The following is a 26,995-nucleotide window of genomic DNA, read 5'->3' on the forward strand; positions in this document are numbered from 1 at the left end:
TTTAATTAATTGTTGGCTTGCCGTTATTTTGGCTTGAGCCTAACCTTCATGTACTAGGTCACTATCAATTAAGGTCCTGAAGATTAAGCACGTAAAAGGACTTTCCGAATCAGAACCATCTTTATTGCCAAGTATGTAGAACACACAAGGCCTAAGCAGGCTATTGTATGAACGATCCAAGTTGAACCTCATGTTCATACAATAGCCTGCTTAAGCAACAATAGCCTGCTTAGGCAATATAGGATTAGTAATACTGATGAGGTGATACCGGTCGAAGTGGGGCAATCAGGCCAGTCGTTAGCCAGTACGATAGGAACTATCAGTGCAGCTGCAGGGAGTCGTCCTCTGCTCCCCCCAACCTGAGAGCAGGGACCTATCATAGCAGAGTCCGGCACCGCCATGTCTGGACAGTAGGGATATATATATATATAGGGCCAGTAACTACCAGTAAGACTTTAGTTTGCTGACGAAGTTTCTTGGATGAGAAGCGAAACATCCAACACCTTCAAAGAAGTACAGATGACGGCTGAAGAAACCTTTTCATCGATGGACCACTCCTGTACAACTGAGAGCTTACACAGACATATTCACATGAACAGTATTTTATTTGGCAAATAATATACAACATTAAAAATAAACAATGTTTGTGTCACATGCCCAATATAAGAAAAATTATAAATATTAGGCTGAAGAAACCTTTTCATCGATATAAATGTTGAAGTTTGTGTCTCCAAGCCAATACCTCCTCCCCACCCCCTGTTCACTCTTTCAGCAACAGTTCCACATTTCTTTCTCCTTTCTTTTGTGGAGTACTTGAAAAGATCCGCTGAATGTTGGGTTGTATGCTGCGGTGTGATTCTTCTGTCTCTTCAGTCTGGCACCAACAGCACCAGCAATGTCCTCCACTTTATCCTTCTGATAGGGCACCTCACTGACATATCGTGGTCGGCTTGGGCATTTGGCTGACGTCTCAAAAAACATCATGTTGTGAGTCTTGGCAAAGTTTTTCGCCTGGTCCTGGCTCACCAGGCCATCGGCTTGAATGACATCTCGGAGATCAGTTTTGTTCCCAACCAGGAACCTGTGTACAAATCGGCACAAATCCAGTCTTCTAAAATATTAGCTAAAATACCTGCAAACCATATTAGATTATCTATATATATCTATCTATATATATATATATCTATATATATCTATCTATATATATATATATATATATATATATATATATATATATATATATATATATATATATATATATATATATATATATATATAAAGGACAACCGACGTCTCCGGACAAGTTGTGTCCACAATTTGTAAAATGTCTTCAAATGACTTCTATTGAGCGTATTTTACAAAGATTCCACCGCATATAGCTATATTTTACGTTTTAAAACTCACGCTGAATATTCCGGAAGTCTTGTTTTTGAGTTGGTGACGAGTCCTCACCCTACGTCACTGAAGGAACGCCCCTGACCGAAAAAAGGACACATTGTAGTAGTCCTTCCACCACGTCAATGCATTTTGCTTTGGTCTGAAAACTTTGTGTAGGACCAAAAAGAGGCAGAAGAGGGCGACAAAGCTCCATGTAAGGAATTAATCAGTTTGTGGAAACGGGTTGATTAATTCCTTACACGGCTTTGTCGCCATTTTCTGCCTTTTTTGGGTTCCCACCACTGATGCCTCAAAATGACACGGAATAAATTCTTTAATCGATTGAAAACATGTATGCTTTCTTCTTCAGAACTATTTGAATCATATTATTCATAACTGGATGAGTAACAAGAAAGCATATTCTACGAATCTGAAGCTATTGTTTTGATTCTCCAGCAAGGCAAGACGTCTTGGGGTGACATCACGAACAAGGGGGCGGGACCTTCTGAAACTGGCCACTTCCGGGTTCTTTTTTTGTTGTTGCAGATTTTGGGCACTTTAAGTCATTTTTATTGGTGTTTTGCATTTAACTAAAACTATCATACTGCATGTTTTGGGTACTTTACGTTTACACAACAATGTTTTTCTGATGTCAGTTAAGAAACAAAAAAGTGATGTCAGTTGTCCTTTAAAATACAGTGACCTATGTGTTTACAATGGGGCAGTGGTTCTTAATCTTGTTGGAGGCAGCAAACCCCACCAGTTTCATATGCTCATTCACTGAAGCGTTCTTCCAATGACTGTGCCTACTAACTGCAGTCTAGACCAGGGGTGGGCAAACTTTTTGACTCGCGGGCCGCAATGGGTTCTAAAATTTGACAGAGGGGCCGCCAGGAGCATTTGGAGGAAGTGTTTGGGCCGGAAATACTAAACCTAAAGCATTAAAGGACAACAGACGCCTCCGGATGTTGTTATGTCCATAATTTGTAAAATCACTCCAAATGACTTCGACTGAGCGTATTTTACAAAGATTCCACAGCATATAGCTATTGTTTACGTTTTAAAACTCGCGCTGAATATTCATGGTCTTGTTTTCGAGTTGATGACGATCCCCATGTGATGTCACGTTTGGACCGCCCCTGACCGAGAAAGCGACACACAATGCATTTAGCGGTACTTTGTTTGGTCTGAAAACTTCGTGTTGATCCGTGTTGATGGCAAAATTAGAAGGAAAACACATAAATAACGCAATGGTGAATCGTTGTGTGTTGCACCAAGACAACTATTTGATATTAGCTGACACAAATTCCCAGCGGACAAATCAGCCCATTTCCAACGGAGGTTGGGCGCCATCTTCTGCATTTTCTGGGTGCTACATTGCTGTCATTGACGGCTCGAATTGATATGGGAGGACTCCTTTAATCAATTGCAAACATTTATGCTTTCCTCTTCAGAACTATCTGAATCATATTCATAACTGGATGAGTAACAAGAAAGCATCTTCTGCGAATCAGAAGCCATTGTTTTGATTCTCGAGCAAGGCAAGACGTCACGAACAAGGGGGTGGGACCTTCTGAAACTGGCCATTTCTGGATTCATTTTGAAGTCATTTTTATTGGTGTCTTTCATTTGACTAAAAATATCAGCCTGCGTGTTTTGGGTATTTTAGATGCCATAAAACGTTTTTCTGATGTCCGTAGGAAACAAAAAGAAATGGTGCCGGTTGTCCTTTAAATGTAGTGTGTACAAACCTCATAGCACAGTAAGAACACTACAACCCAATTTATTAACTGTCTTTCAAATGTGAAAAATATCCCTTATCAGTTAATAAATTTGTCTCAAGGAATATGCAAGATATGGCGTTTACATACTATTTTGCAGATAAAGTCTCGTTATATCGATATTCAAGGGAGTCCGAAAAAATATCGATATAACCGGGACTATCGATATATCCGACCCTGTTTGCATGTAATTTTCTCCGTGCGTGCATAGAAATAATATCGATATAACCGGGACTATCGATATATCCGATATCGATACAACGAGACTTTACTGTACTTGGAGGAGGAAATGGAAATAGATTAAAATAACATATCAAGAGCCATATGCCATATCAAGACTGCGACTGTTTTTAATATGTTTCAATCGAAGGTGCAAAGTTAAAGAAATCAACATTTATTGAAAAATGGAATCACTTTCAACATTCAAAACACATTATTCCACAACGAAATATTCAAGATCAATAATACCTACTTGTGTTAAATTCCGTATCATGGATGGATTGACCGGATGAACCACACGCTCTACTAACTCCACGGACGCCCTTCACGCGCAAATAGTACACGTGTACCGTCGCCAAGCACACAGACATAGGCTACCAGCAGTTGAAATTTGCATACTCGGCACGGCAGCCAATCAGAAGCCTGCTTCTTTCTTCCGGACTTTCGCAAGCGTTACAAGGTCGTGCATTTGCATATCATTTTCCAAAATAGATGCACAGAACCTCAACCCAGAAGACAGATTCAAAAGACAACATATGTGACGCTACAAAACGTAAATTTACATTAAACCGTGACTGTAAAGTGTACGTGAGACTTATGAAAGGGGCTTAGTGGCTTGTAGCAAGCAATGCAAATGTTGCATTGTGCACCATGATGACAAATGACGACTGCAGCAAAATCTACAGCCATGGACATTTACCGTAAATTAAGCAAGATAGCATATTTACTGTAAATTAAGCAAGATAGCATTTGTGGTAGATACATCCTTAATTAAAAAAACTTTATACTGTGACAATACGTCTGTGTAAGCTCTCAGTCGTACAGGAGTGGTCCATCGATGAGAAGGTTTCTTCAGCCGTCATCTGTACAAAAGTGAAGGTTTCGGACGTTTCGCCTCCTATCCAAGAGGCTTCGTCAGCGAACTAAAGTCTGACTGGTCGTATCGGCCCCATTTATATATCCCATTTATATAAATGGGGCCGATACGACCAGTCAGACTTTAGTTCGCTGACGAAGCCTCTTGGATAGGAGGCGAAACGTCCGAAACCTTCACTTTTGTACAGATGACGGCTGAAGAAACCTTCTCATCGATACTGTGACAATGTTTTTTTAAAGTGATTAGTCGTCTTATTGTGTTTCAAGTTGTGAAAAATGTGGCAGGCAAATTTTCAGAGTTATCTGCCCTGTTGTCCGCTAACTTTTTGTCATGAGTTTCAGACACTGTTTTTACTATAATTTGGACAAGTTCGGCGGGCCGGATTAAAAAGCCTAACGTATGTGGCCCGCGGGCCATAGTTTGCCCATGCCTGGTCTAGACTGAGGGGTGGACCTCTGTGGCGGAGGATCCACCGAACTCCTGAGAATGACTCACCGAACCCCTAGGGTTCGATCGAACCCAGGTTAAGAACCACTGCAATGGGGCATTGGTCTATTTGCAGATTTTTTTTCTCTCCCGTTTTTCACGAAGCCAACACATGGTATTGACATGTTGCTGAGTGCACTTATTGCTGTTATAGACCACAGCAAACAAAAACATCCCAGAGAATTGGGACTGTGTTGTTAAACTTGAGCATACCTCCGGTAAATTGCCACGGTAAACTTTGGCTCATGGAAAAATCTTTTCTATGGTTAGATCAGTTTCAAGCACTTGACTGCCATCTCGTGATATCTATAGGCAATTACAACCCACTTTTTGTGGGGGGCGGGGTGTCGTCAGAAAGTCTCGTTCTCGATCCCTCAATGATAGCAAAGGTCACGGGAATGCTTATCTTGCTCAGGGTCCAAGGCAAACTGTGGCCAATCTCAACTGACGCTGGTTTGAAGGCAAAGTGCACCCTTGACGGATCACCTGTCAGTTTACCTTGGGACTTCCTGGCCGAGAGAATTCCGTCTGCACTCTTCTACCCAGGTAGTCAGGCTGTTGAAGCTAGCCCGGCAGCTGATGTCATACACAAAGAGAACTGCGTGCACGTTACGGTAGAAATGTGGCACCATAGACTTCCGGAAGCGCTCTTGTCCTGCTGTGTCCCAAAGTTGGAGCTGGTGATACAGAGAACACAAAAACGAATGGAACAGGTTCATTTTGATTGCTCTCTAGTTTTGCTAATCCAGAACAAAAGACATTAGGCATAAAGAGGATTTCCTGATTTCCAGCGAGAGGGTGGAAAAAGTGCAGAAAAGCATGTGTTGAAATACCCACTGCCTAGAAACTTGCATGACCAATGAAATTAATGAGTCACCATGATGGAACAAAGAAAAACAATAGTTTGTCGTTTCTTCTTAATAAGGAGACACCTATCCCGACTTTTGAAATCTGATCAGTTTTTTTTTAATGTGCAAGAGCCCACACATGGTGGTGGTGGTGTGGATGTTAAGAATTTGACTTGACTTTTACAATGTGAAATAAAACTAGTCTGTCATGGTGCTGAGTCTGAACTGTGAGAAACAGAATAAAAAACAGGACATAGACTCCAGGAAAATACAGAAAAGATCAAACTGTTGTAGTAGTAGTAGTAGTAGTAGTAGTAGTAGTAGTAGAAGAAGAAATAGAAGCAGGTACTGTGGGTTGATAACCAACGATTGGCTTATGCTGAAAGCTTTTTTTGTCATAATTTCTCCAGCAATGCCAATTTGTGAATATGTTTGGGTTCAGTCTACCCCACTTAAAACAACTTCCATTTAACTTTCCATAGAATTGAAAGTGGGATTATGTTGATGTCAGTGGTTGCTCGTTTTATACCAAGAACCTGCATGGCAGTTCATCAACCCACGCACCCTTTATCCAAAACTCTTGGTCTTCACAAGGATTGCGGGCGTGCAGGGGCCGAGCCTCGCTGTCTCCGGGCAGTGGACTGGGTACACAATTAACTGTTTGCCAACAAATCACAGGCATGTCAATTCAGTTGCCAGGTAAACTGATCTTCCTCAATTCACATTAGATTGGTTTTAGTCATGTTCCAAGGACGTAGCATATCTATTCTGTTGACTTTACATTAGGGAATCACTCATAGACGGAGCTGGAGCATATCCCTGCTGTGTTAGGGCAGGGGACACACTGAACCGGTTTCCAGCCAATCGCAGGGTACAGAAAGACAAACAATCATCACTGCCAGTGATAGTGTACAAAATATGCCTTTGGTCTAAGATCTGGATAACGACCCATCAAGTAATGTAATAGAATGTTTAATAGGTTAATTATGGTCACCGCCTTGTCCATCTCTTGCTTTTGTTATCATTATTTGATTCTCTCGGAGAAAAAGCATACTCACAGCCCTATCAAACTTTGCGATTATTGGTCAGTTACGTATAAGCATTTATTAAATGCGGGTGGCAACAAAGTGGTCTTGGTCTATTCAGGTAGTATTGTTTGTTCAATGGGTGACTGACAGTGTGACAGTACCAAACGCAAAACAAGGCATTTAAAACCATGTTTCCGTGCCATTTGGTGAACAACAACAAGAACCTACATATTGAATTTCCACCATGTAGTCGAAAGCTTGGCCAAAACAAACATGCGAATCAAACCTCTGAAGATTGAAGACACTGATTCGCCGTGGCGACCCTTTCGAGGGAAAAGCCGAAACGAAAAGAAGAGTCGTGTGTTGAGATGGCATTAGAGAAGTTTTAAATAATGTCGACCAACAACAAATCCGCACGTAAAAGTGGAAACTTACTCCTAAGGCAGCCAACTTCCTTCGCTTAACGGTTTTTTTGTCACGTTTTCGATAGGTAAAGACACACAAACAACTTCATCACACGTGTTGTTGAGTGAAATAACCCTGGCATAAAGCTGAATCGATGTTGCGTTCAGTTTGGCTTTTGTCGTCTTCAACTTTTATGATATGGACTTTTAGCCAGTATTTCATATAGTCCGTTTGGTCTTAAATTACCATATTAATGACAATGATTAATTTGACTTCGTACCTTGATCATCTCCCCGTCGATATCAAGGACTCTCTCTCGGAAGTCGACTCCGATCGTGGCCTCAACGCAGGTGGGGAAATGGGCAGCGCAGAGTCGGTGAGTAAGGCACGTCTTGCCCACCGCCGAGTCCCCAATCACAAGTACTTTGAAGGTCCTCCAGCCGCTCAACATAGACGATACACTACCCAAAGAGTTGGACAGCTCAAGAGAGGACTCCATTCCTCTGACGCTCCCTCGCTCTCACTGGAGTGGACTGCTCCCACGCCTTCTTTGCCTGCATTGTGCGCCCGCAAATTATGGCAATGGGATGCCGCCCTCAAAGAAATCCAAATTGAATACACTCCGGACACTTCCTCCAACACACTTGAGAGAGAGTGGAGGTCGCGACAGTGGCGACCTCTCTGCAGTGGAAGTACACAAATCTAAATAATTCGATAATAAGAATAATCACAACATGATGTATTACAGAAACCCAATTACAACGGAAAAACACACGAAAACTCAACACTCAAAAATGGGTGTTCGTTTAACAAAATTCGTATAGGTCTGCCATGTTGAAAATACTAGCAGATTCAAAGTGTAAAAATCGTATACATTTTTTATTATTTTTTTTCCCATACAACGTTTGTCATCGTAAAAGCTTGATCAAAATGTTTCGGATTAAACAAAATATTTTATGTATCTGCAAATTGAAAATGACCGCCATCCAGTACTGTACCAAAAAAACGGGCCACAATCTGAAAGATTGTTGCGACGGACAATTCATTGTTAAAAAAAGTAATTTCGATAGGAACATCCACGATGTTTTTCATTTTCCGTTTTGGGCACAATGATTAGAAATATTTAGTGTCTAAAATGTATTTCTAAAAATTTTAAGGCCAAATTATTCAGCGAAAAGGAACATAAAAATGTAAAAGAAGATTGGTAATCTCTGCAAATGAGATTTATTATTGTAATGTGATAAATTGATAACACACTGGAATGTTTTTGAGCTCATAAAATGCAGAAAATACCACACATTATACTATTCTGCAATTTCTATTTTCGTGTTTGACATCAAAAAAGAAAAAATATGGCAAACTTCTCACATGGAAAAATGTTTTAAAATGTCATCCATGGAAGGCGCACTTTAGAATCCGGTGCACCTTTATGGAAAAAAAGTCTTAAAATACCACATTCATTGTGAAGATGTGCTTTATAATCCAGTGTAAATGCTCTAAATGCTTTTCATACAACTGCTTTTAAGTGTTCCGCCATCAATTTCTTGCTGTGGTACCTTCGGTTGGCGCTCTTCAGGGTACCTGTATGCAGTTACAATATCTAAAACGTTTCCACATGATGACCACTAAAAATAAAAATAACATTGCGATCAATTGTAAGACTCATACTTTTATTAACATGTAGAGTGTTTATCCCTCGATCCTCAAACAAACCCAAAAACCTTTCAAACCATTGAGTTTTACACATTCTGTTGTGTAACAACAGATGATGTAAATTATGCACACAGAAACGGGACAGAGACAAAATGAGCTTTTATGTTACACTTAAAAGTTTGTAAAGTCATAAAATGTCATTTGTTCTTACGCCTGGTATACAGATGCAAGACAATGTATATTATTTCTCAATCTGCATACATTGGTCATTAAAAGTGATGCCATTTCAATTTAAGTCACTCATAATACAGTCTGCTTTAAGTAATATCACACAAGCAATATGCTCCAATGTATTTTTACTGAACACATTGTGTTAACACTCATCACTGAGCTTTTGTTAGTTCTATGCTTTTCTGGGTCATTGTCCTGTTGCATTACCCATCTACTATTACGTTTCAATTGGTGGAGAGATGACCTTGAGTTTCTGTCCAAAATGTCTTGTTAAACTCAGGAATTAATTATTCCTTCAACGATCACAATCTGATCAGGTCCTGAGGTATGGGTTTCAACCTAAACCATGATTCTCCCTCCACCATACTTCACAGTTAGAGTGAAGTTTTGATGTTTGTGTGTGCTGCTTGCTTTTGCTCCGGACAGTGTTGTGTGCTCCTTTCAAAAGACTCAATTTTGATTTCATCATTGATTAGTGCTGTGGAACAGATGATCTTTTGTAAACTTCAAATGTGCAGTTTTTTTTGGGGGGAGGGACATCGGTGACTTCCTTTGTGGTGTCCCCTCCCATGAAGTCCACTCTTGTTCAGTGTTTTGTCTCAATTAATGTTGGCATGTGCCAGAGACTCTGATAAGTCTAAGCTGACTCTCAAGGATTCTTCAGTTCTCTGAGCATTCTGCATTGTGCTCTTGCAGCCATCTTCACAGAACGGACTCTCCTTGTTAGAAGAGCAAGTGTGCTGAGCTTGTATCATTTATAGACAGAGTGTTTCACAAGGGACTGATGGACATTAAGGCTTTTAGAGATACTTGACCATACCAGGTTTATGCATTTCAATAATTCTTCTGAGAGCTCTTTTGTGTGAGACAATACATATTAATAGCCAAACTGGTGTTTTTGACAGGCCAGATCAGCTTTACCCAAAACCTTCAATCTCATCTCATTAAATGAACTCCAGGTTGCTTACTTCTGACCCCAATTAGCTCATTAGCCCAAGGGTTCATTCTTTTTACACCTCACACTGCAAATGTTTACACTGTGCTCAAATAACAGAAGAAAATTTAGAACATGCAATTGTTTGGATAGTATTAGTTTAAGCAGACCGTTTTGTCGATTGTTGCGACGTAGATAAAGATCACAACACATTTTATGTTCAATTTATGCAGAAATCCAGGTAATTCAAAAGGGTTCACATACCACTTTCTTGCAACTAACTCTTTATTAGAAAACTATGTTATTTGACAACGATGAGGATACCATCAGTCTGACTACATCAACAGATGTGATTACCGGTAATTGAAAAAGGAAAAAAAAAAAACAAGTTTACTTTTGTTTGGTTTTAATACAAAAACCCAGATATCTTACATTGCCATCTCAGATTTCATCTTTCACATTAACCCAAATTAGAGAGAAGGGCAAGAAATAAATGACATCGGTAATAAAACAAAATTGATCAACTTTAGGCTGCTGAAATAATGGCATCTTCTTAATGTTTGACCCGAGGGAATAGGTTTGGATGACAAATTATAACCTCCCAAAGAGCCATTTGGATTTTGATGGAAGACCCTTCCTGTATGAGTTAGAGTGTAGATGCACACAGAAAAAAATGATGAGACCACTTGACCCAAATGTAAAATCATGAATGTCAAATAATGGACAGGAGTCATCTATGATATTGCTTAGATCCAATACTTTCTCCTAAATGTGGACGATGTTGAGTAGTAGTAGTAGTAGCAGTGTATTTGAAACCAGACAAAACAACCTTGCAGTTCCCATTTTATGCTACGAGCTACTCTGTAGTAACAGACCATAATATTAAAACGACAAGGGGAATAGGGGCCTTCTTCCAGGTTGTGTTGTCGCACTATGCTGTACGGTGGTGAGTCGAAGGACTGTCCATTGGTGCTCAAATGATTGTTGCGGCAGATCCAAATTCAGCCGTGCTTGATAGATGTCCTTAGCATCTACTTCACGTCTTCATCAACTCTTTCTGCTTAGATTACTGGTGACCAGTTGAATCAAACTCACAGAGTGCATGATTGCTCCCAAGTGATAGCTGCGTCCCATTTTTATTATTTAAATTACCTTTGCTTGTAAAAGAAACAACCAATGGGCTGGTGGGAGCGGCAGAGTCAAACACCAGTGGTTGTCATCTCAGAGAAACCAGTCAGGTCAGTTTCACTCAAACATTTGCCAATAACTGTTCCCCCTCCTACTCAATTAATTAATATTCAGTGTGGTCGGTTGCGCTATTAAAAAAGTAAAATGGCCATTTTTAAATCTTCCTCCCCTTTATCACAAATAAACAAAAACGCATACATGCTCAAGACTCATTCAATCCCATGACACGCACACACACCCACACGAACACACACACACAGTCCTGATTTTCAGCATTTGGGAAAGAGCCAAGCCATGCCGGGTCAGACCCAATTTAAGCTGAGCCAAAGAACGAAACATCAATTTCGCTTCCCATGTGTCTGGCTCTATAAAAATTTGCCAGGCGTACCACAAGGCTCTGTGCAAGGCCCTATTTCTGTTCTCATCCCACTTTGTCTGGTCACGCTCACATCTCATTGGCTAGCTCTTCTGTTTCTGTAGAAACATCTCCATTAGCAATTTTGGTGTTCTCCTCGTATCCAGGGGGCATGAAAGCTAATGTGTAGGGGTAAAGCTTGTGACACTCTACACGATACGACTCAGCACACTCCTTCGAGTCACTCAAGTAGCCACTCCGAAGATTCTCAAGGATCTCTGTACAGATCTGAAAAAAGAAAACACCGATGTCAAACTCTGTTCATTGAGGGCATTAAATTGACACACAATCATAATTAGGGGACAGAACTCCATCAAGGCTTGAAAAAAAAAAGTATTTTTCTTGGAGGACCAATTTTAAAAATCAATGACTAATAAGTAATTTTTCTAATTTTGAGGTTACATTTGAAGTTAATAACAGGGACTAGGAGCTATGTTTTTAAATAATAAACAAATAAAGCAACAAAGGGGTTGAAATATGGCTTGAGTTATCAAATGTTTTAGTACTTGTGTATTATACTGAAAGTTAACACTAAATTAAACATTTTTGTATTTGTATAAACAAAATTATTTACCTCATACATTTCACTTAAAAACAACCAATGTTTGCTTTTTTTAACATAATCAACAAGTTTTCCTTAAATATACAGTATATTTGCTATGATGGCCTTCTGCTCAGCCAGTGATGTCACGAGCCAGTTGACAAAGTATGTATGATTTGTGGTTCGTTGACAAATAATAGTTCATATGTACGATGTGGTAATATGTTTCAGTTTGGTGTGAAGACAGGCTGACAAAAAATGGGGCTCTCTTCCCGTGGACCCATCAGGTCTTCTACAATCCCCACCTAACAGAGTCCCACACAGAGGAAAAACTAAAGTTTTCAGTAACAGTCGCCAATTTGACGGTAAAAAGAATAAAATATTCAGAACATTCACAACATTGATTTCCCTCGCATTTGGGACCTCTGCGTTTTGCCAAATAAACACACCTTACAGTTTTATGTTTTAAAGTGTTTGATTAAAATGCAAAAAGCGAATCAACTTTTAAAGTGCAAATTCAGTTGATTATCCACATATTTCAAGCTTTGTCCAATGAATTAACATACCTGAATAGATCTGTTGTTGAGAGACTCTTCAAGCGCGGTGGCCAATTCAACTGCTTTAGACAATGTCGACGAATCCATATACACCATCATCTTAGCAGCTGCAGGAAGAACAGGAGGTTGCTTTGTCAGCTGATTATGTCCATGTTAGTGTTACCGAAGCGCGATATAAAAACATCTACTGTACAATGCAATCCTCTATTACAGGGGCCGGGAACCTATGGCTCGCGAGCCATATATGATGATTGCATATGGCTCGCCGATGAATCTAAATACATATTCTCGCTTTTTTTCTGTTGGGGCTGTAGTTGGCGGAAAGTTGCCGCAATTTTGATTGGATGACACTGACCTAGGTTGGTAGAAAGCGCAATTTTGATTGAATGATACTGGCCGTCAGTTGAAACAGGTAAACGCCCCATTAAAGGAAAACGGACATCTCCGGACAAGTTGTGTCCATAATTTGTAAAATGGCTTCAAATGATTTCTACTGAGCATATTTTACAAAGATTCCACCGCTAATGAGCCGTGTGCAGGCTAGCTAGCAGTAACTTTGTGTATGGACCCGGCAAGTTGACTTTCATTCTGATCGTTTAGCTGGATTTTTACCAATCATGAGGAACGGAAAACCATTGATGTCAACGGTGAATACGATCACAAAGTTATTTTAAATAATACATTCTGACATTTTGTTGAAAAGTGGCCGCGCGTGCGTCTGTATACGTGTGCGTGTGTGCGAGCGCGCGTGTTGTGGCTCTCACTGAAAAACATTTCTAAATATTTCACTTTTATGGCTCTCTTCGTCAAAAAGGTTCCCGTCCCCTGCTCTATTATTTATTCAAGTCATTTCCCAAACCTAAGTCCACGGCCCCTTGACCGACACTACCTCTCTCACCCTTTTCTTTTTGCTGTGCACCACCCCTCATCCATTACTTTTTAATGCGCAATGTGATTTGGGCTGGATGAATATATAATTGAGAATCAGGTGCAGCGGAATAACAAAACAACACTATGCTGTCAGTTCAAATCAATTGAAACAAGATATTTTTTATCGCCAAATAATTGCGGCACCACATCACACCGGGTATTACGTTGCTTGAAAAGACTGGGAAATAAAACAACGAGTGCACCGCACAGATCCACACGCATGTCTGTTTGGCCAATCACAGTTTGAGCAGATGGCAGCACGAGACACTGAAAACGGAAACTTGAAAAAAGTTGTACTTCCCTATTCCCGCCTTGTTTATGACATTTGTAAAAACCATGCTTTGTACTTCTTAGACAAATCAACGCTCAGACACCGTAAAAGCAAGTACAATATTGGAGACTGGACTGCCTTGGAAAAATGTTGCAACTCCAAATCAAAAAGTGCTGTTGTGTTGGTTCTTTTTAAAACAAAGAGAGAGAGAGATCGCACGCATGTCAGCTTGCATGTTGTTGCATGCATAATCAGTCAGGACAATAGATGTAATCAGTGTAGCCTCAGGAAATAGTCCTCTGCTCCCCCCAACCATAGAGCAGGGACCTATCATAGTAGAGGTCTGGCACCGCCACCTCTGGACAGTGTGTGTATATATATATATATATATATATATATATATATATACACACACACACACACACACACACACACACACACACACACACACACACACACACACACACACACACACACACACACACACACACACACACACACACACACACACACACACACACACACACAGTCCAGTAAAAACAGTCCAAAGGACAACAGCTAATCAGCATGTCTGTGAGATTCTCATCATTTGTTTGCTACAGAACAACGTTGTCTAAAAGCGATCCTATTTGGACAGTGTATATATATATATATATATACACAGTAAAGTCTCATTATATCGATATTCTCGGGAGTCCGAAAAATATCGATATAACCAGGACTATCGATATATCCGACCCTGCGCGCATGTAATTTTCTCCTTGCGCGCATAGAAATAGTATCGATATAACCATCTATATAACCACTATCGATATATCCGATATCGATACTTTACTATACGAGACTTTACTATACAGTAAAGTCTCGTTATATCGATATCGGATATATCGATAGTCCCGGTTATATCGATACTATTTCTATGCACGCACGGAGAAAATTACATGCAAACAGGGTCGGATATATCGATAGTCCCGGTTATATCGATATTTTTTCGGACTCCCTTGAATATCGATATAACGAGACTTTACTGTATATAGGCAAAACTACCAGTAAATTTTAGTTCGCTGACGAAGCCTCTTGGATGAGAAGCGAAACGTCGGACACCTTCAAAGAAGTATAGATGACGGCTGAAGAAACCTTTTCATCGACGTTCTTTTAATGTTGTCAACGAATATCCGCATTAATTGTAGGCAATTTTTCCTCAATTTTCTGGGGGAATGTTCATGAAAATTTGACTACATAATTCGAGGAAAATACAGAGGACTTTCATGTCTGAGTAGATCAAGTTTTGTGTACATCGCATACATTAGATGCACATCTCCCCCCTTTTCTACCCCTTTTGGGAAGAGGGGAAAAAAAAACATACCAGCCAATCGGTGCGGTATGGAGTTTGAGTGTTTGGAGAGGTAGGCCTGGTTGAAGCTGTTTGCATTGCTGTCGCCAAACAGCCGGGTGACTTCTTGCTTCAAGACTGTCCGAACCACGTCAGGCAGCTCTTTGCTCTCAGAGACTGAAAAGAGGGAAGAAAGCAGTATGTAAGATTTGATGGAAGTTAAATCAAGAAGGGACACAATCTCCAACTAAAATATTGGAAGATGTTGTATGATGGAGACATTTGGCTTTCTGATAAAAAAGATGAAGAATATTAGACAAAAGTCCTGCTTTTATTTCATGTTATTTACATACAGTGAAGAAAAGTATTTGAACGCCCTGCTATTTTACTATTTCTCCTTCTTAGAAATCAAGGAGGGCTCTGTAATTTTCATCGTACGTGCATGTCCACTGTGAGATAAAATAAAAATAAAAATCCAGAAATCACAATGCATGATTTTTTTTAAGATTTATTTGTGTGATATAGCTGCAGCTGCAAATAATTATTGAACGCCTGAGAAAATGAATGTTAATACAGTAAAGTCTCGTTATATCGATATCGGATATATCGATATTCCTGGTTATATCGATGCTATTTCTATGCACGCACGGAGAAAATTACATGCAAACAGGGTCGGATATATCGATAGTCCCGGTTATATCGATATTTTTTCGGACTCCCTGGAATATCGATATAACGAGACTTTACTGTATTTGGTACAGTAGCCTTTGTTGCGCTTTCAGAGTTCAAACATTTCCTGTAGTTTTTCACCAGGTTTGCACACACTGCAGGAGGGATCTTGGCCCACTCCTCCACACAGATCTTTTCTAGATCAGTCAGGTTTCTGGGCTGTCGCTGAGAAATAGAGTTTGAGCTCCTTCCAAAGATTTTCGTTTAGGTTCAGGTCTGGAGACTGGCTGGGCCATGCTAGAACCTTGGATTGGATTTGCCTTTATTAGTCCCGCAGTGGAGAAATTTACATTTCACAGCAGCAAAGTTATGAAAGTTACGGTGCCACTCCTTGGTTTTCCTGGCTATGTGCTTTTGGTCGTTGTCGTGTTGGAAGACCCAGCCATGACCTATCTTCAACGCTCTAAGGCAGGGGTGTCAAAGTCATTTTTTGTCGCAGGCCACATTGTAGTTATGGTTTCCTCTCGAGGGCCGTTATGAATTTGGGGAACCCATTAGAATGTTTAAATCCCTTCAAATATTACATATAGAGCACACAGCAAATTAATGAATAACTCATTTTCAAATCTGAAGTCAAGAATAATGACTTTTATTGTGGTTGACATCCAAAAAAATGACATTTTGGCTCAGATTTAGCAATCATCATGGAATTTAACAAGTTTGATTTGCTTTCGCGGGACGAAAAAAAATGATGTGGCGGGCCGGATTTGGCCCGCGGGCCTTGACTTTGACACCTGTGCTCTAAGGGAAGGAGGTTGTTTCCCAAAATCTCACAATACACGGCCCCAGTATTCCTCTCTTGAATGCAGTGCACTCATCCTTTCCCATGTGCAGAAAAACACACCCAAAGCATGATGCTACCACCCCCATGCTTCACAGTAGGCATGGGGTAGGTATGGGGTGGACAGGTGTCTTTAGGCAGCTAACGACCTCAAACAGGTGTATCTGATTCAGGATGATACATGGAGTGCAGGTGGACTTCTAATGGGTGGACTAACAGGTCTTTCAGGGTCAGAATTCTGGATCATAGACAGGTGTTCAAATACTTATTTGCATAAATTGTTAAAAAAAAATCACGTTTAGTAATTTCTGGATTTTTCTTTTTAGTTTCTCTCTCACAGTGGACATGCACCTACGATGAAAATTTCTGACTCCTCCATGATTTCTCAATGGGAGAAATAGCAAAATAGCAGGGTGTTCAAATACTTTTTTTCTTCACTGTATGTAATGTCAATAGATGTGTTCAACAACTTGGGACTGAGCACCTTGTGTTTGATGCCCCCCTGTCAATAAAAAAAAGACATTACTAAAGCATGTGAAGTAAATCTCATTTAATATAGCCCTTACCTGCAATAACTGCATCAAACTTACAACTCATTGAGTTCACCAAAATGCGGCTTTCTTAATTGCAAAGGCTTTTCCAGGCCTTAACTCCAGCCTCTTTCGGTTCAATTTTTTCCCTGAGGGTTATTTTCTTCAGTGTGGGATTTGGAAGGTAAAATGCATGGGCTGTTGGGTTATGGTACGATTACAGATTAATCGGATGATTAATTAAAAAATAATAAGATGAAGGGCCAAAATCAGCTGAATTTTCGGCCATTTGATTAATTGTTGAGACCTAGGAATTGACCTTCCCGTTCTCATACTTGTGAAGGGGACTTTATAGACAGCTTAAACAGTTGGACAGAAATGTACCAGAATTGTTAATTGACTGATCTTACCTCCTTTAAAGAAGCGCACGAGACACTGATGTAACCATGGGTGATCTGGGTTGATAGCTAACGCCCTCTTCACTGATTGGAGCATCAACAGGTACTTTTCTGGAAAAAAAAAAACAACAACAACAAAAAAAATCATTCATATGTGCAACCAATGAAAAGAAATCTAAATATTGTGGCATAAACAACAGTATAATCTCTTTTGATAAGTTCAACGATCTTCCAAATACACCATAAATACAAAACAATTACGGTGAAATCACAAACCTTTTCTGAAATAGATTTCAAATGCCAGTAGATGTGTGTCAATCTTATCTTTGACAAGGTGTTTGAGAGGTATCAGAAACTTGACTGCTTCTTCCAGTGGATTTTCTACCTGCACAGATGATGTCATCACGACAGTCAATATTGTATCATCATGGCTTGCTGAGATGTCTTTAAATTCCTATTCTATAACGCTAACACCAACTTTAACCAATTTGTCAGGAATGAGCTCCTCTTTGGGGCCCCCAATCTCTTCGTCGTCATCCTCCTTCTTCTTTTTCTGATTCTTCAACTGCTTCTCCTTTTCTGCATTCTTCTTCTCCTCCTCCAGCTGGGCCTTCTTCTGAGCTCTCCGCTGCTTGTTCCTGAGCTTCTTCAGCTCTTTGTCTGACAGGTTAGCTGGAGGACAGAAACAACGACAAATCCTTGCACAGTTGTCAAAGCAGGATTTGTAACATTTGAGTTCACCAATGTAACACACATTTTGCTGATTTTCCACAAATGTACTATTTTTATTCAGTCCAAAATGACTGTGAAAATATCATGTGGACTTCAATCTCTCTGCATTTGTGCCTCACCCACTCCTTGTCAGTATTGCTTCTTTGTAAAAATTCAAACCGGGAATAAGAATTTCCCTGAGCCCTTTATTGCAGGGGTCAGCAACCTTGTTGAAACTGAACACTATTTCTTAGATACTGATCAATGCCAAGAGCTACCAGTTGGATCCATCCTTCTCAAATCACAAATCACTCTCACTAATTTTCATATTCTTGTGTGCCACTGATGACAAATTACATTCATTCATTTATGTAAAGACATATCAGTAAAATACTTTCAACAATTACAAGAAATAAATATTTTTATATGCCTCAAATGTGCGCACATGTTCAATGTTCACTTGTATGACATTCCTCAAGAAAAAAGATGGTGGTTTGTTCTTCGTTCTTGCTTTCAAGTTTGTACGGTCATTGCTGGATGTTTTGTTCTAAATTATGCTACGTAATGTTGTTTTTTGTGGGTTTTTGACCATTTAAATATATGTATATACCAGGTACACACAATCCACAGATAGAGTTAGTTACTTATGAAGAGTCATAATTGTCCTTTTGTAGAAGAATAATAATAAAGAAGAAAAAATAAAGAAGAAAAAAAATCCAGTTTTCTTTACCGGTGTCGGCCTGCAACTCTTTATTGTCATCAGTCAAGGGATTGTCATGAAGGCTCAGGTATATCTGGATGGCAGTGACGGCAGCCTTGTAATAAAAGGGATGCATCCGGAGCACATCCTCAAGTTTCAGCAGGTCTACATAAGAGCGCAGCGTCATCTTCCTCATGCAGTAGGTATGGAAATCAAACTGGTCATCTGTAATCTCCACAAAATGCTGGACAAACACAGGCAAGATGAATCAATGTGACATTGAATGGATAAGAACAGAGATGACAAAATGTCATTATCCTTGTTTAATCAAACCTACCCTTTCGATTTCATGGCACTTCTTGAGTGCCTCCCCATATTTGTTCATAGACTTATAAGCAAGTGCACACTCTGTCTGGAACCACATACACTGCATCTCATTCAGGTTCTCTACTGCTGATGCCCCTTCCTGAACAAATACCAAACACTGGAATGAATGACACATTTTGTGACCATGTCGAAGCCACAAGAAACAAGACATGCAGGTATTAGAGAGCCGTCCGGTGTATCTTATTTACAATTTATACTTTGAAATCACATATACATCTAAAAAAATAGTGACGTGTATGATTATAATTAGTTTCGATTAATAATTTAATGCCAGTATTAGATTGTGTGTTGGATTGGGATATATTTTTGTTTATTCTCAAAGCTTTTTTGTGTGATATGCAATGTAAAACCGACAATTGAATATAAGTCAGCTTTGCTTATGATGTTCTGCATTTTACACACAACAAAAGTGCATCACTGTCTCCCACAAAGTTCGCAAAGAATTTCATTTTTACAACCTGAGAGGTTTACATGCCATGCACATTTGTGAATGCAAGTGTAAAATGGCAGATCACGGCAAAAAATGTCAGGCACCCCAACGTAGAAGTATCACCAGAAAGCACAGTTGACTGAACAAGCATTTGTTCATGTAAGACGAAATGTTTATTGGTCTATCCCAAATATCTGTGTTTGTCCCAACACACGCGAGCGTGGTACATTTGTCACATTGAGGTTACTGAAGGGACGACTGGATGTTTTTCCTTTCATCAAGAGAGGGGGACTAACAACTTTGTCCGTGTGTAAAAGAAGTACTGTATTCTATAAAGCAATCGCAAAGCTGCTTTCAGCATGTACTTGAAAATGATTGCTCACCCGTGTGAACTTGGAGCACATCTCCTCCGCCTCTTTGATCATACCAGCCTTCAGCATGTACTTGGCACACTTTGAGTTGATGAATCTGTCAGCAGTGTCCAGGGCCTGTGCCTCATCCATCCACTGGGCTGCCTCTCGGATATTCCCAGCATGCTGCCAGAAGATAAACATTCAGCACCGTAACTTTATACAGGACCATGATACTCACAAACACAGAGGACAAATTGGCATTGCAGCAAAGGTTACCTTGTAAATCTTGGCTTTGATAAGGAAGAGTTCGATTAGGGTTGGAGTGCTCTCAATGGCTGTGTTGATGTATTCCAGAGCCATAGTCTGTTGGCCAACCATGTCGTAGTGTTGAGCCAGGAAGTACTGTACCCAAAGCAATGTGGTTGGTGGCTCCTCTTTACCATAATCTACGACACAGCAAGAAGATTTAAGTACACACAAGTAAGCATTAGACATCAAGGAGAAATTTCCATTGGCAATTACCAATTTTACCATTGGTAGAGCCATGCAACTCCAAAAGTAGCATCTCTCATTCGAGTACTGTTTCCAGATTGTTGTTGTAGTGCATTCATCGCCTAAATCCCACAAGATAAAAAATAAAATAAAACCAGCATATCTATGCCCAATAACTGCAGTCACACTGACTTGCAAATTCCTGTCTCTGATGGGAGGCATTTGCAAATTCCACACACAAAAAAAACCAACAAAAAACTAATTTTGGCCAACCAGCCAGCATCTCACTCTCGCACAGCAATCGACTGTGTGATGGCACCAGAGGGGGATGTTTGCGAGTCATTTAGCCTCTGAGTCTCTATTCAACATTTTGAATGGACTTCGAAATACGACCAATTTGACTTATGACCGTTTGGTCGGAAAAGAACCTGGTCTTAAGTCGGATGTTACCTGTACAAGTGTAAACCAAACACCATATTTAATTTGTTTTTTTAAGAAACCACCATGTGTTAGAACTACCCCATCAGACACGATGTCAGGCCGAAAAGGTGGAATTTGCCTGACAATCATGGGAAAACCCCTCTCACTTTTCATGAACTTGCAGGAAAAACATCAGAGCTGCCAGTGCCATTTAAGGCAGGGGTCTTCAATACGTCGACCGCGATCGACAAGTCGATCTCCAAGGTACTATTGGTAGATCGCACGGACAAGGTGATTGCTACTGTCATGAAGTGACGCCATACAAATAAAGGTTGAGTTGTTTTGGAAAAAAAGCTAGATGTCAGCATTCTTTCACTTGATTGATACACCGGACAGCCAATCAGGTGACATCTCTATTGGGTACACTGCGTGCTCAAACAACGCCCCTAAGTGTTGCAAAGTAAACAAGCTCTTTTCCACTTAAACACAAGATATAGAATAAAAATGAGTGGGGGAGCTGGACCAAGTATGAAAAAATGGATCATTTTCATGCAGAATGGGAGTAGGATTTTTTTTCTCATGATCCATCCATCCATCCATCTTCTGCCGCTTATACGGGGTCGGGTCGCGGGGGCAGCAGCTTCAACAGGGAAGCCCAGACTTCCCTCTCCCCAGCCACTTCTTCTAGCTCGTCCTGGCGATTCCCGAGGCGTTCCCAGGCCAGCTGGGAGACATAGTCTCTCGAGCGTGTCCTGGGTCGTCCCCGGGGTCTCCTGCCAGTGGGGCATGCTCGGAACATGTCACCAGGGAGGCGTCCTGGGGGCATCCTAATCAGATGCCCGAGCCACCTCATCTGGCTCCTCTCGATGTGTAGGAGAAGCGGCTCGACTTTGAGCCCCTCCTGGATGACCAAGCTTCTCACCTTATCCCTAAGGGAGAGCCCGGACACCCTACGGAGAAAGCTCATTTCGGCCGCTTGCATCCGGGATCTCGTTCTTTCGGACACAACCCATAGCTCGTGACCATAGATGAGGGTTGGGACGTAGATCGACCGGTAGATTGAGAGCTTTGCTTTTTGGCTCAGCCCATTCTTCACTGCGACGGATCGGTACAAAGTCCGCATCACAGCAGACGCCGCACCAATCCGCCTGTCGATCTTTCGCTCCCTCATACCCTCATTCGTGAAATCCCAGATACCTAAACTCCTTCACGTGAGAGAAGATCTCCTCCCCGACCCAGAGAGGGCACTCCACCCTTTTCTGACTGAGAACCATTGTCTCAGATATGGAGGTGCTGATTCTCATCCCAGCCGCTTTACATTCGGCTGCGAAACGCTCAAGAGAGGGTTGGAGAGCTCTACTTGAAGGCCCCAACAGTACCACATCATCTGCAAAAAGCAGAGATGCTATACTGAGGCCACCAAAACGGAAACCTTCAACACTTCGGCTGCGCCAAGAAATTCTGTGCATAAAGGTTATGAACAGAATCAGTGACAAAGGGCAGCCTTGACGGAGCCCAACCCTCACTGGAAACGATTTTGACTTATTGTCGGCAATGCGAACCAGACTCTGACATCGGTCGTATAGGGACGTATCAGGCGTTCCTGTACCCCATAGTCCCGAAGCACCCTCCACAGAATTCTACGAGGGACACGGTCAAACGCTTTCTCCAAGTCCACAAAGCACATGTAGACTGGTTGGGCGAATTCCCATGCACCCTCGAGGACCCTGCTAAGGGTGTAGAGCTGGTCCACTGTTCCGCGGCCGGGACGAAAACCACACTGTTCCTCCTCAATCTGAGGCTCGACTTTCCGACAGACCCGCCCCTCTAGAACCCCTGAATAGACCTTTCCAGGGAGGCTGAGGAATGTGATCCCACTGTAGTTGGAACACACCCTCCGGTCCCCCTTTTTAAAACCCACCACCCCGGTCTTTTTCATGATGACATTTTCAAAGTGCGAAGTGCAAAGTTGCAAGAATGATCAATATATTTCTCAATAAATATAATGGGTAGATCATTTTGACTTGGTAATTTAAAAAGTAGTTCAGACTTCCGGTATGCCAGTGAGACGGTAAGCAGCAAACAGACGGAGCTCCCGGCCAACGAGCAAAAAAACGGATAAAAGGCTGCAAAAAAACGAAAACAACTCGAACAAAATGGATATGAATCAAACTCAGACTGGAAAAGGAAAGGACAAAAAGAAGAAGAATGAGAAACAGAGTGAAAACACGTACGACAAAGTTGACATGATGACATTTTCAAAGTGCGAAGTGCAAAGTTGCAAGAATGATCAATATATTTCTCAATAAATATAACGGGTAGATCATTTTGACTTGGTAATTTAAAAAGTAGTTCAGACTTCCGGTATGCCAGTGAGACGGTAAGCAGCAAACAGACGGAGCTCCCGGCCAACGAGCAAAAAAACGGATAAAAGGCTGCAAAAAAACGAAAACAAACTCGAACAAAATGGAAATGAATCAAACTCAGACTGGAAAAGGAAAGGACAAAAAGAAGAAGAATGAGAAACAGAGTGAAAACACGTACGACGAAGTTGAAGGGGGGCGGCTGTTAGCGATTAAAGCTAACACAGCTCTGCCATGCGGAACCGACAAATCACCTGGCTGGACGACGGCACTCCAAGCTAATCTACAGAGTGGACTCGGAGACGTAAGAGCCAGAATGGACACGGGACAACACTGTTTGGATGCCAAGTTAGACAAGATTACAAGAGTAATAAAAGTTAGACAAGAAACAAATGGAGGAGATGAAACACGGACTTGAAAGCTTACGAGAGGAAACGAATAGAAAGCTCGAATCCGTAAACGCGGACATGCGGGCGCAAAAGAAGGACATCGAAATGCTGGAGGGAAGAGCCGTTGAAGTGGAGGAATGGAACACAGAGATACAAGAAATTCTCGCCGTCTCACTTGAACAACAAAGAAAATCAAGAGAAAGTGTCAAGTCAAGAAGGAATAACGTTTGGATTTGGGGACTGAAAGAGGGGGTCGAGGGTGACTCCGCAGCAAACTATGTGGATAAATTTATCCATAAAGAACTGGGAATATCCGAAGATGTTCATCTTGAGATTCAGAGGGTGCAAAGAACGCTGGCCCCAAAGCCACAACCGAATAAACCACCACGAGCGATGATCGTAAACGTCCTCAGATTCAACACCAAAGAGGACATTCTCAAGACGGCCTGGCGATCGCAGATTCAAGTGGAGGGAAACAGGGTGAGTTTTGACCACGACTATGTGATAGAGTGTTTATGCACATTAGTAAACATATTACGTTATTTCATGTTTAGATTAAGTAAACATATGTTTTTTCATGTTTAGCTTAGTATATATTATGAATTGTGCACGTTTAATTTCAGTCTAATTTAGTTAAATAAAACTATCAGTCTTATTAGTCAATAGTCGTGGAGAAAAAGCAACAGCTCCAACTTCAATCTGAGACCCGCCCAACGCTGAATTGCTCGTAACCGATTGGACGGGAAAGGTCGACTTGTTCGCAACTGATTGGACAACAGATCGCCACTCTGTATGTTTAAAAACTTGTCAGAGCGGGAGCTCTTTCTCTTTGTTCTTTTTGCTCGTGTGCTCATGTCTTCGTCCCACCGAGACGAGAAGTGCTTTCTCTGTCTCATTAGAATAAAGTAGTTTTTTGTTCACCATCTATTGTACTTGCTGATATTTTTATCAAGTGAACTCCAGACAATGCGCGAACCAGGAAAGACAAACGAAGTTTTAACCGGACATTAATTGGTGCCAAGAAACCCGTGCAAGTCAACCAGTCTTTGCGTGAGGACTACACTGGGCGACCAATCGAGGCGAGACGGGAACTAAAGAAGCTCCTGGTGGTTGACCCGTTTTATGATTTTTGACGGGAGGCGCGCATTGAGAGGCGCGTCAAACCTGCTCTTTGATTGGCTTCGACCTACGGAAGAAACAAAGATTTTTTTCGTTCTTCACTGAAGCCTGCTCGTGCAATCCTCCGCGCGAGAGACGGAAAGAATCACAACTTTCTGGTGGCGTTGTGGCTCCTCGCGTTCTGGCTGAAGGACTACACGGCAGCATTCAAAAGTTCACTAAGTAAGTAGCGCGCTAGCTAGCAGCCATTGTTTGAATGCATTGTGAGACCTCTTCTTGGCCAGAGACGGTCTATTCCACTTGACTCACGTACGGACCGGTGTGAAGCGATTTTCGTTAGGCAAGGTGGCCAAATGAGAATACGTATGCCGGTGGAGGAGTGCATATTAATGTGCACGAAATATCCACACGCCGAATTGTGAATCGGAAGTTTTCCAGCGAAAGAATATTGTTCACAAGGTGGTGATAGCTGGGATTCAGTTTGTGTGGTGGACCGCTTTTATTCTGAAGAGCGGAAGTGTTTTAGAGCAGCTGCTATAGTACTGAGTCGAGAGGAAAGAAATAAGATCAAAAATACATTCTTAACTTGGTTTGTCTATGCTAGCATGGTGGCACAGAGAAAGTTCTTTGTCTCGGAGAGAAAGACGGGTGGGGGCGAAGTCATTTGAGCCGTTGGTGTGTGTGTGTGTGCGTGTGTGCGTAAGAGCATTCCTTGTGTGTGTGCGTGAACGCGCATCCTGGCTGAGGATTGGCGCGAATCACGGCCTTTGTTCTTGGGTTTGAATCAACATCGCGAGGTGTGCTTCCTTTCTTGTGATAGCTAAAGAAGGAATTTGTTGTTGCAATCGTGAAAATGGGTGCTTTTTTTTCTAAAAAGACCCCAATTCATAGGGACGTAGAGTTTATGTCCAAAAAGTTCCCAGGTAGCGAACTTTATTGCAAGAAGTGGATGGACTGTAGTACGTTCTCTGGTGCATTGCAACTACAGCCTTTGACAGAAGTCATGTTTCGATTGAAACTTCAGGAAGCATCCGCGATGAAAAAATCTCTTGGAAAGATACGTGCCGAGATAATTGCCTGCGAAGCTTGGATTGCGCAAGCAAAAATCAGAGAGAGAGAAATGGAAGCCAAACGGATGAAAAAAGAGGAGAAAGCGATAGTTGCAATGTCTTCCAAAGTGGGCTCTGACGATGAAACTGTGGCTTCGTCTGTTGCACGTCCCAATGAAAAGTTGGTGGAAAATGGAAAGCAGCCATTGTTCCAATCCCCAGAGCTCCCCCACGGGAGGCGAGGGGGTGGGGCGGGGGCCTGCGCCGCCGAGCAGGCGCCACGACCCCCCTCCTCCGCAGGGCTGAAGAAAGGGGAGGACGCCATTTGTTCAACCCCTGTGGGGCGGGTGGGCCCCCCTGGGTGGGCCCCCCAGGTGATGACTCCAAATGTCTGTTGGGCAGACCAGCAGAATGGAGCGCTTATGACCCCTACTGGAGGAATACGAGGATTGCAACCTGATATTAAAAATCAGATTGCTGCTGATTGTGTCTCTTCGCGTACGAGGAGCAAAGCAAAGAGTGTCCTATAAATTTGTTGGGGAGAGACCTGTTACAAAAATTGCAAATAGCGTTAATACCAACAGAAGAAGGGTATAAACCCAAAAAAGTGAATTTTCTGGAGTCCTTCGTAGCTGACGCTATGGGGGACCCAGTAAAGGTCGATTCACTAGAATTATGACTGATGGCCACTTTAGGGGCGGAGGACTTTCCAGACGTCCCTGCCACCCTTTGGTCATCGGGAAAAACTGATGTGGGCTTACTTAAAACAGCGAAACCAGTTGAAGTATTGCCTAAAACGACTTATCGACCAAGACTTAAACAATATCCATTAAAACAGGACGCTATTATTGGCATCACCCCTGTAATACGGGATATGGTGAAAGCTGGTATTTTGATTGAAGACCCAACTTGTGAATGTAATACACCGATATTTCCTGTTAAAAAAGTGGAATCTGGAGTTTGGAGAATGGTGCATGATTTACGACAGGTAAATAAATCCATATAATCACGTGCTCCGTGTGTGCCAGACCCGCACACATTATTGAACAGTTTAAAACCTGACAAAAAAT

At 41.5% G+C, this 26,995-nt stretch overlaps 2 protein-coding genes across 2 annotated transcripts in view; both read right to left on the reverse strand.

Moving 5' to 3' along the window:
- Window positions 1–584: 584 nt before the first annotated feature.
- LOC148892210 (ras-related protein Rab-33B-like) lies at window positions 585–7,598 on the reverse strand. Its single transcript, XM_089006356.1, has 3 exons — window positions 7,302–7,598; window positions 5,239–5,417; window positions 585–1,081 (listed from the first exon to the last, which is right to left on the reverse strand). The coding sequence occupies exons 1-3, from the start codon at window positions 7,518–7,520 to the stop codon at window positions 769–771; spliced, it is 711 nt and encodes a 236-aa protein (XP_088862482.1). The 5' UTR covers window positions 7,521–7,598; the 3' UTR covers window positions 585–768.
- A 2,453-nt stretch (window positions 7,599–10,051) lies between these two features.
- naa15b (N-alpha-acetyltransferase 15, NatA auxiliary subunit b) overlaps window positions 10,052–26,995 on the reverse strand; it is a 48,917-nt gene continuing 31,973 nt past the window's right edge. The window contains exons 11-20 of the mRNA XM_089006347.1: window positions 20,370–20,539; window positions 20,124–20,276; window positions 19,261–19,389; window positions 18,954–19,167; window positions 17,991–18,184; window positions 17,789–17,897; window positions 17,525–17,623; window positions 15,108–15,251; window positions 12,550–12,647; window positions 10,052–11,670 (exon numbers count right to left, since the gene is read on the reverse strand). Coding sequence (XP_088862473.1) covers window positions 11,473–11,670; window positions 12,550–12,647; window positions 15,108–15,251; window positions 17,525–17,623; window positions 17,789–17,897; window positions 17,991–18,184; window positions 18,954–19,167; window positions 19,261–19,389; window positions 20,124–20,276; window positions 20,370–20,539 — 1,508 coding nt within the window. The 3' untranslated portion in view covers window positions 10,052–11,472. The remainder of the gene's footprint in view (window positions 11,671–12,549; window positions 12,648–15,107; window positions 15,252–17,524; window positions 17,624–17,788; window positions 17,898–17,990; window positions 18,185–18,953; window positions 19,168–19,260; window positions 19,390–20,123; window positions 20,277–20,369; window positions 20,540–26,995) is intronic.

Source organism: Hippocampus bargibanti, linkage group LG10, assembly GCF_051943395.1.
Source record: "Hippocampus bargibanti isolate YZ-2025 linkage group LG10, ASM5194339v1, whole genome shotgun sequence".
Classification (NCBI taxonomy): Eukaryota; Metazoa; Chordata; class Actinopteri; order Syngnathiformes; family Syngnathidae; genus Hippocampus; species Hippocampus bargibanti.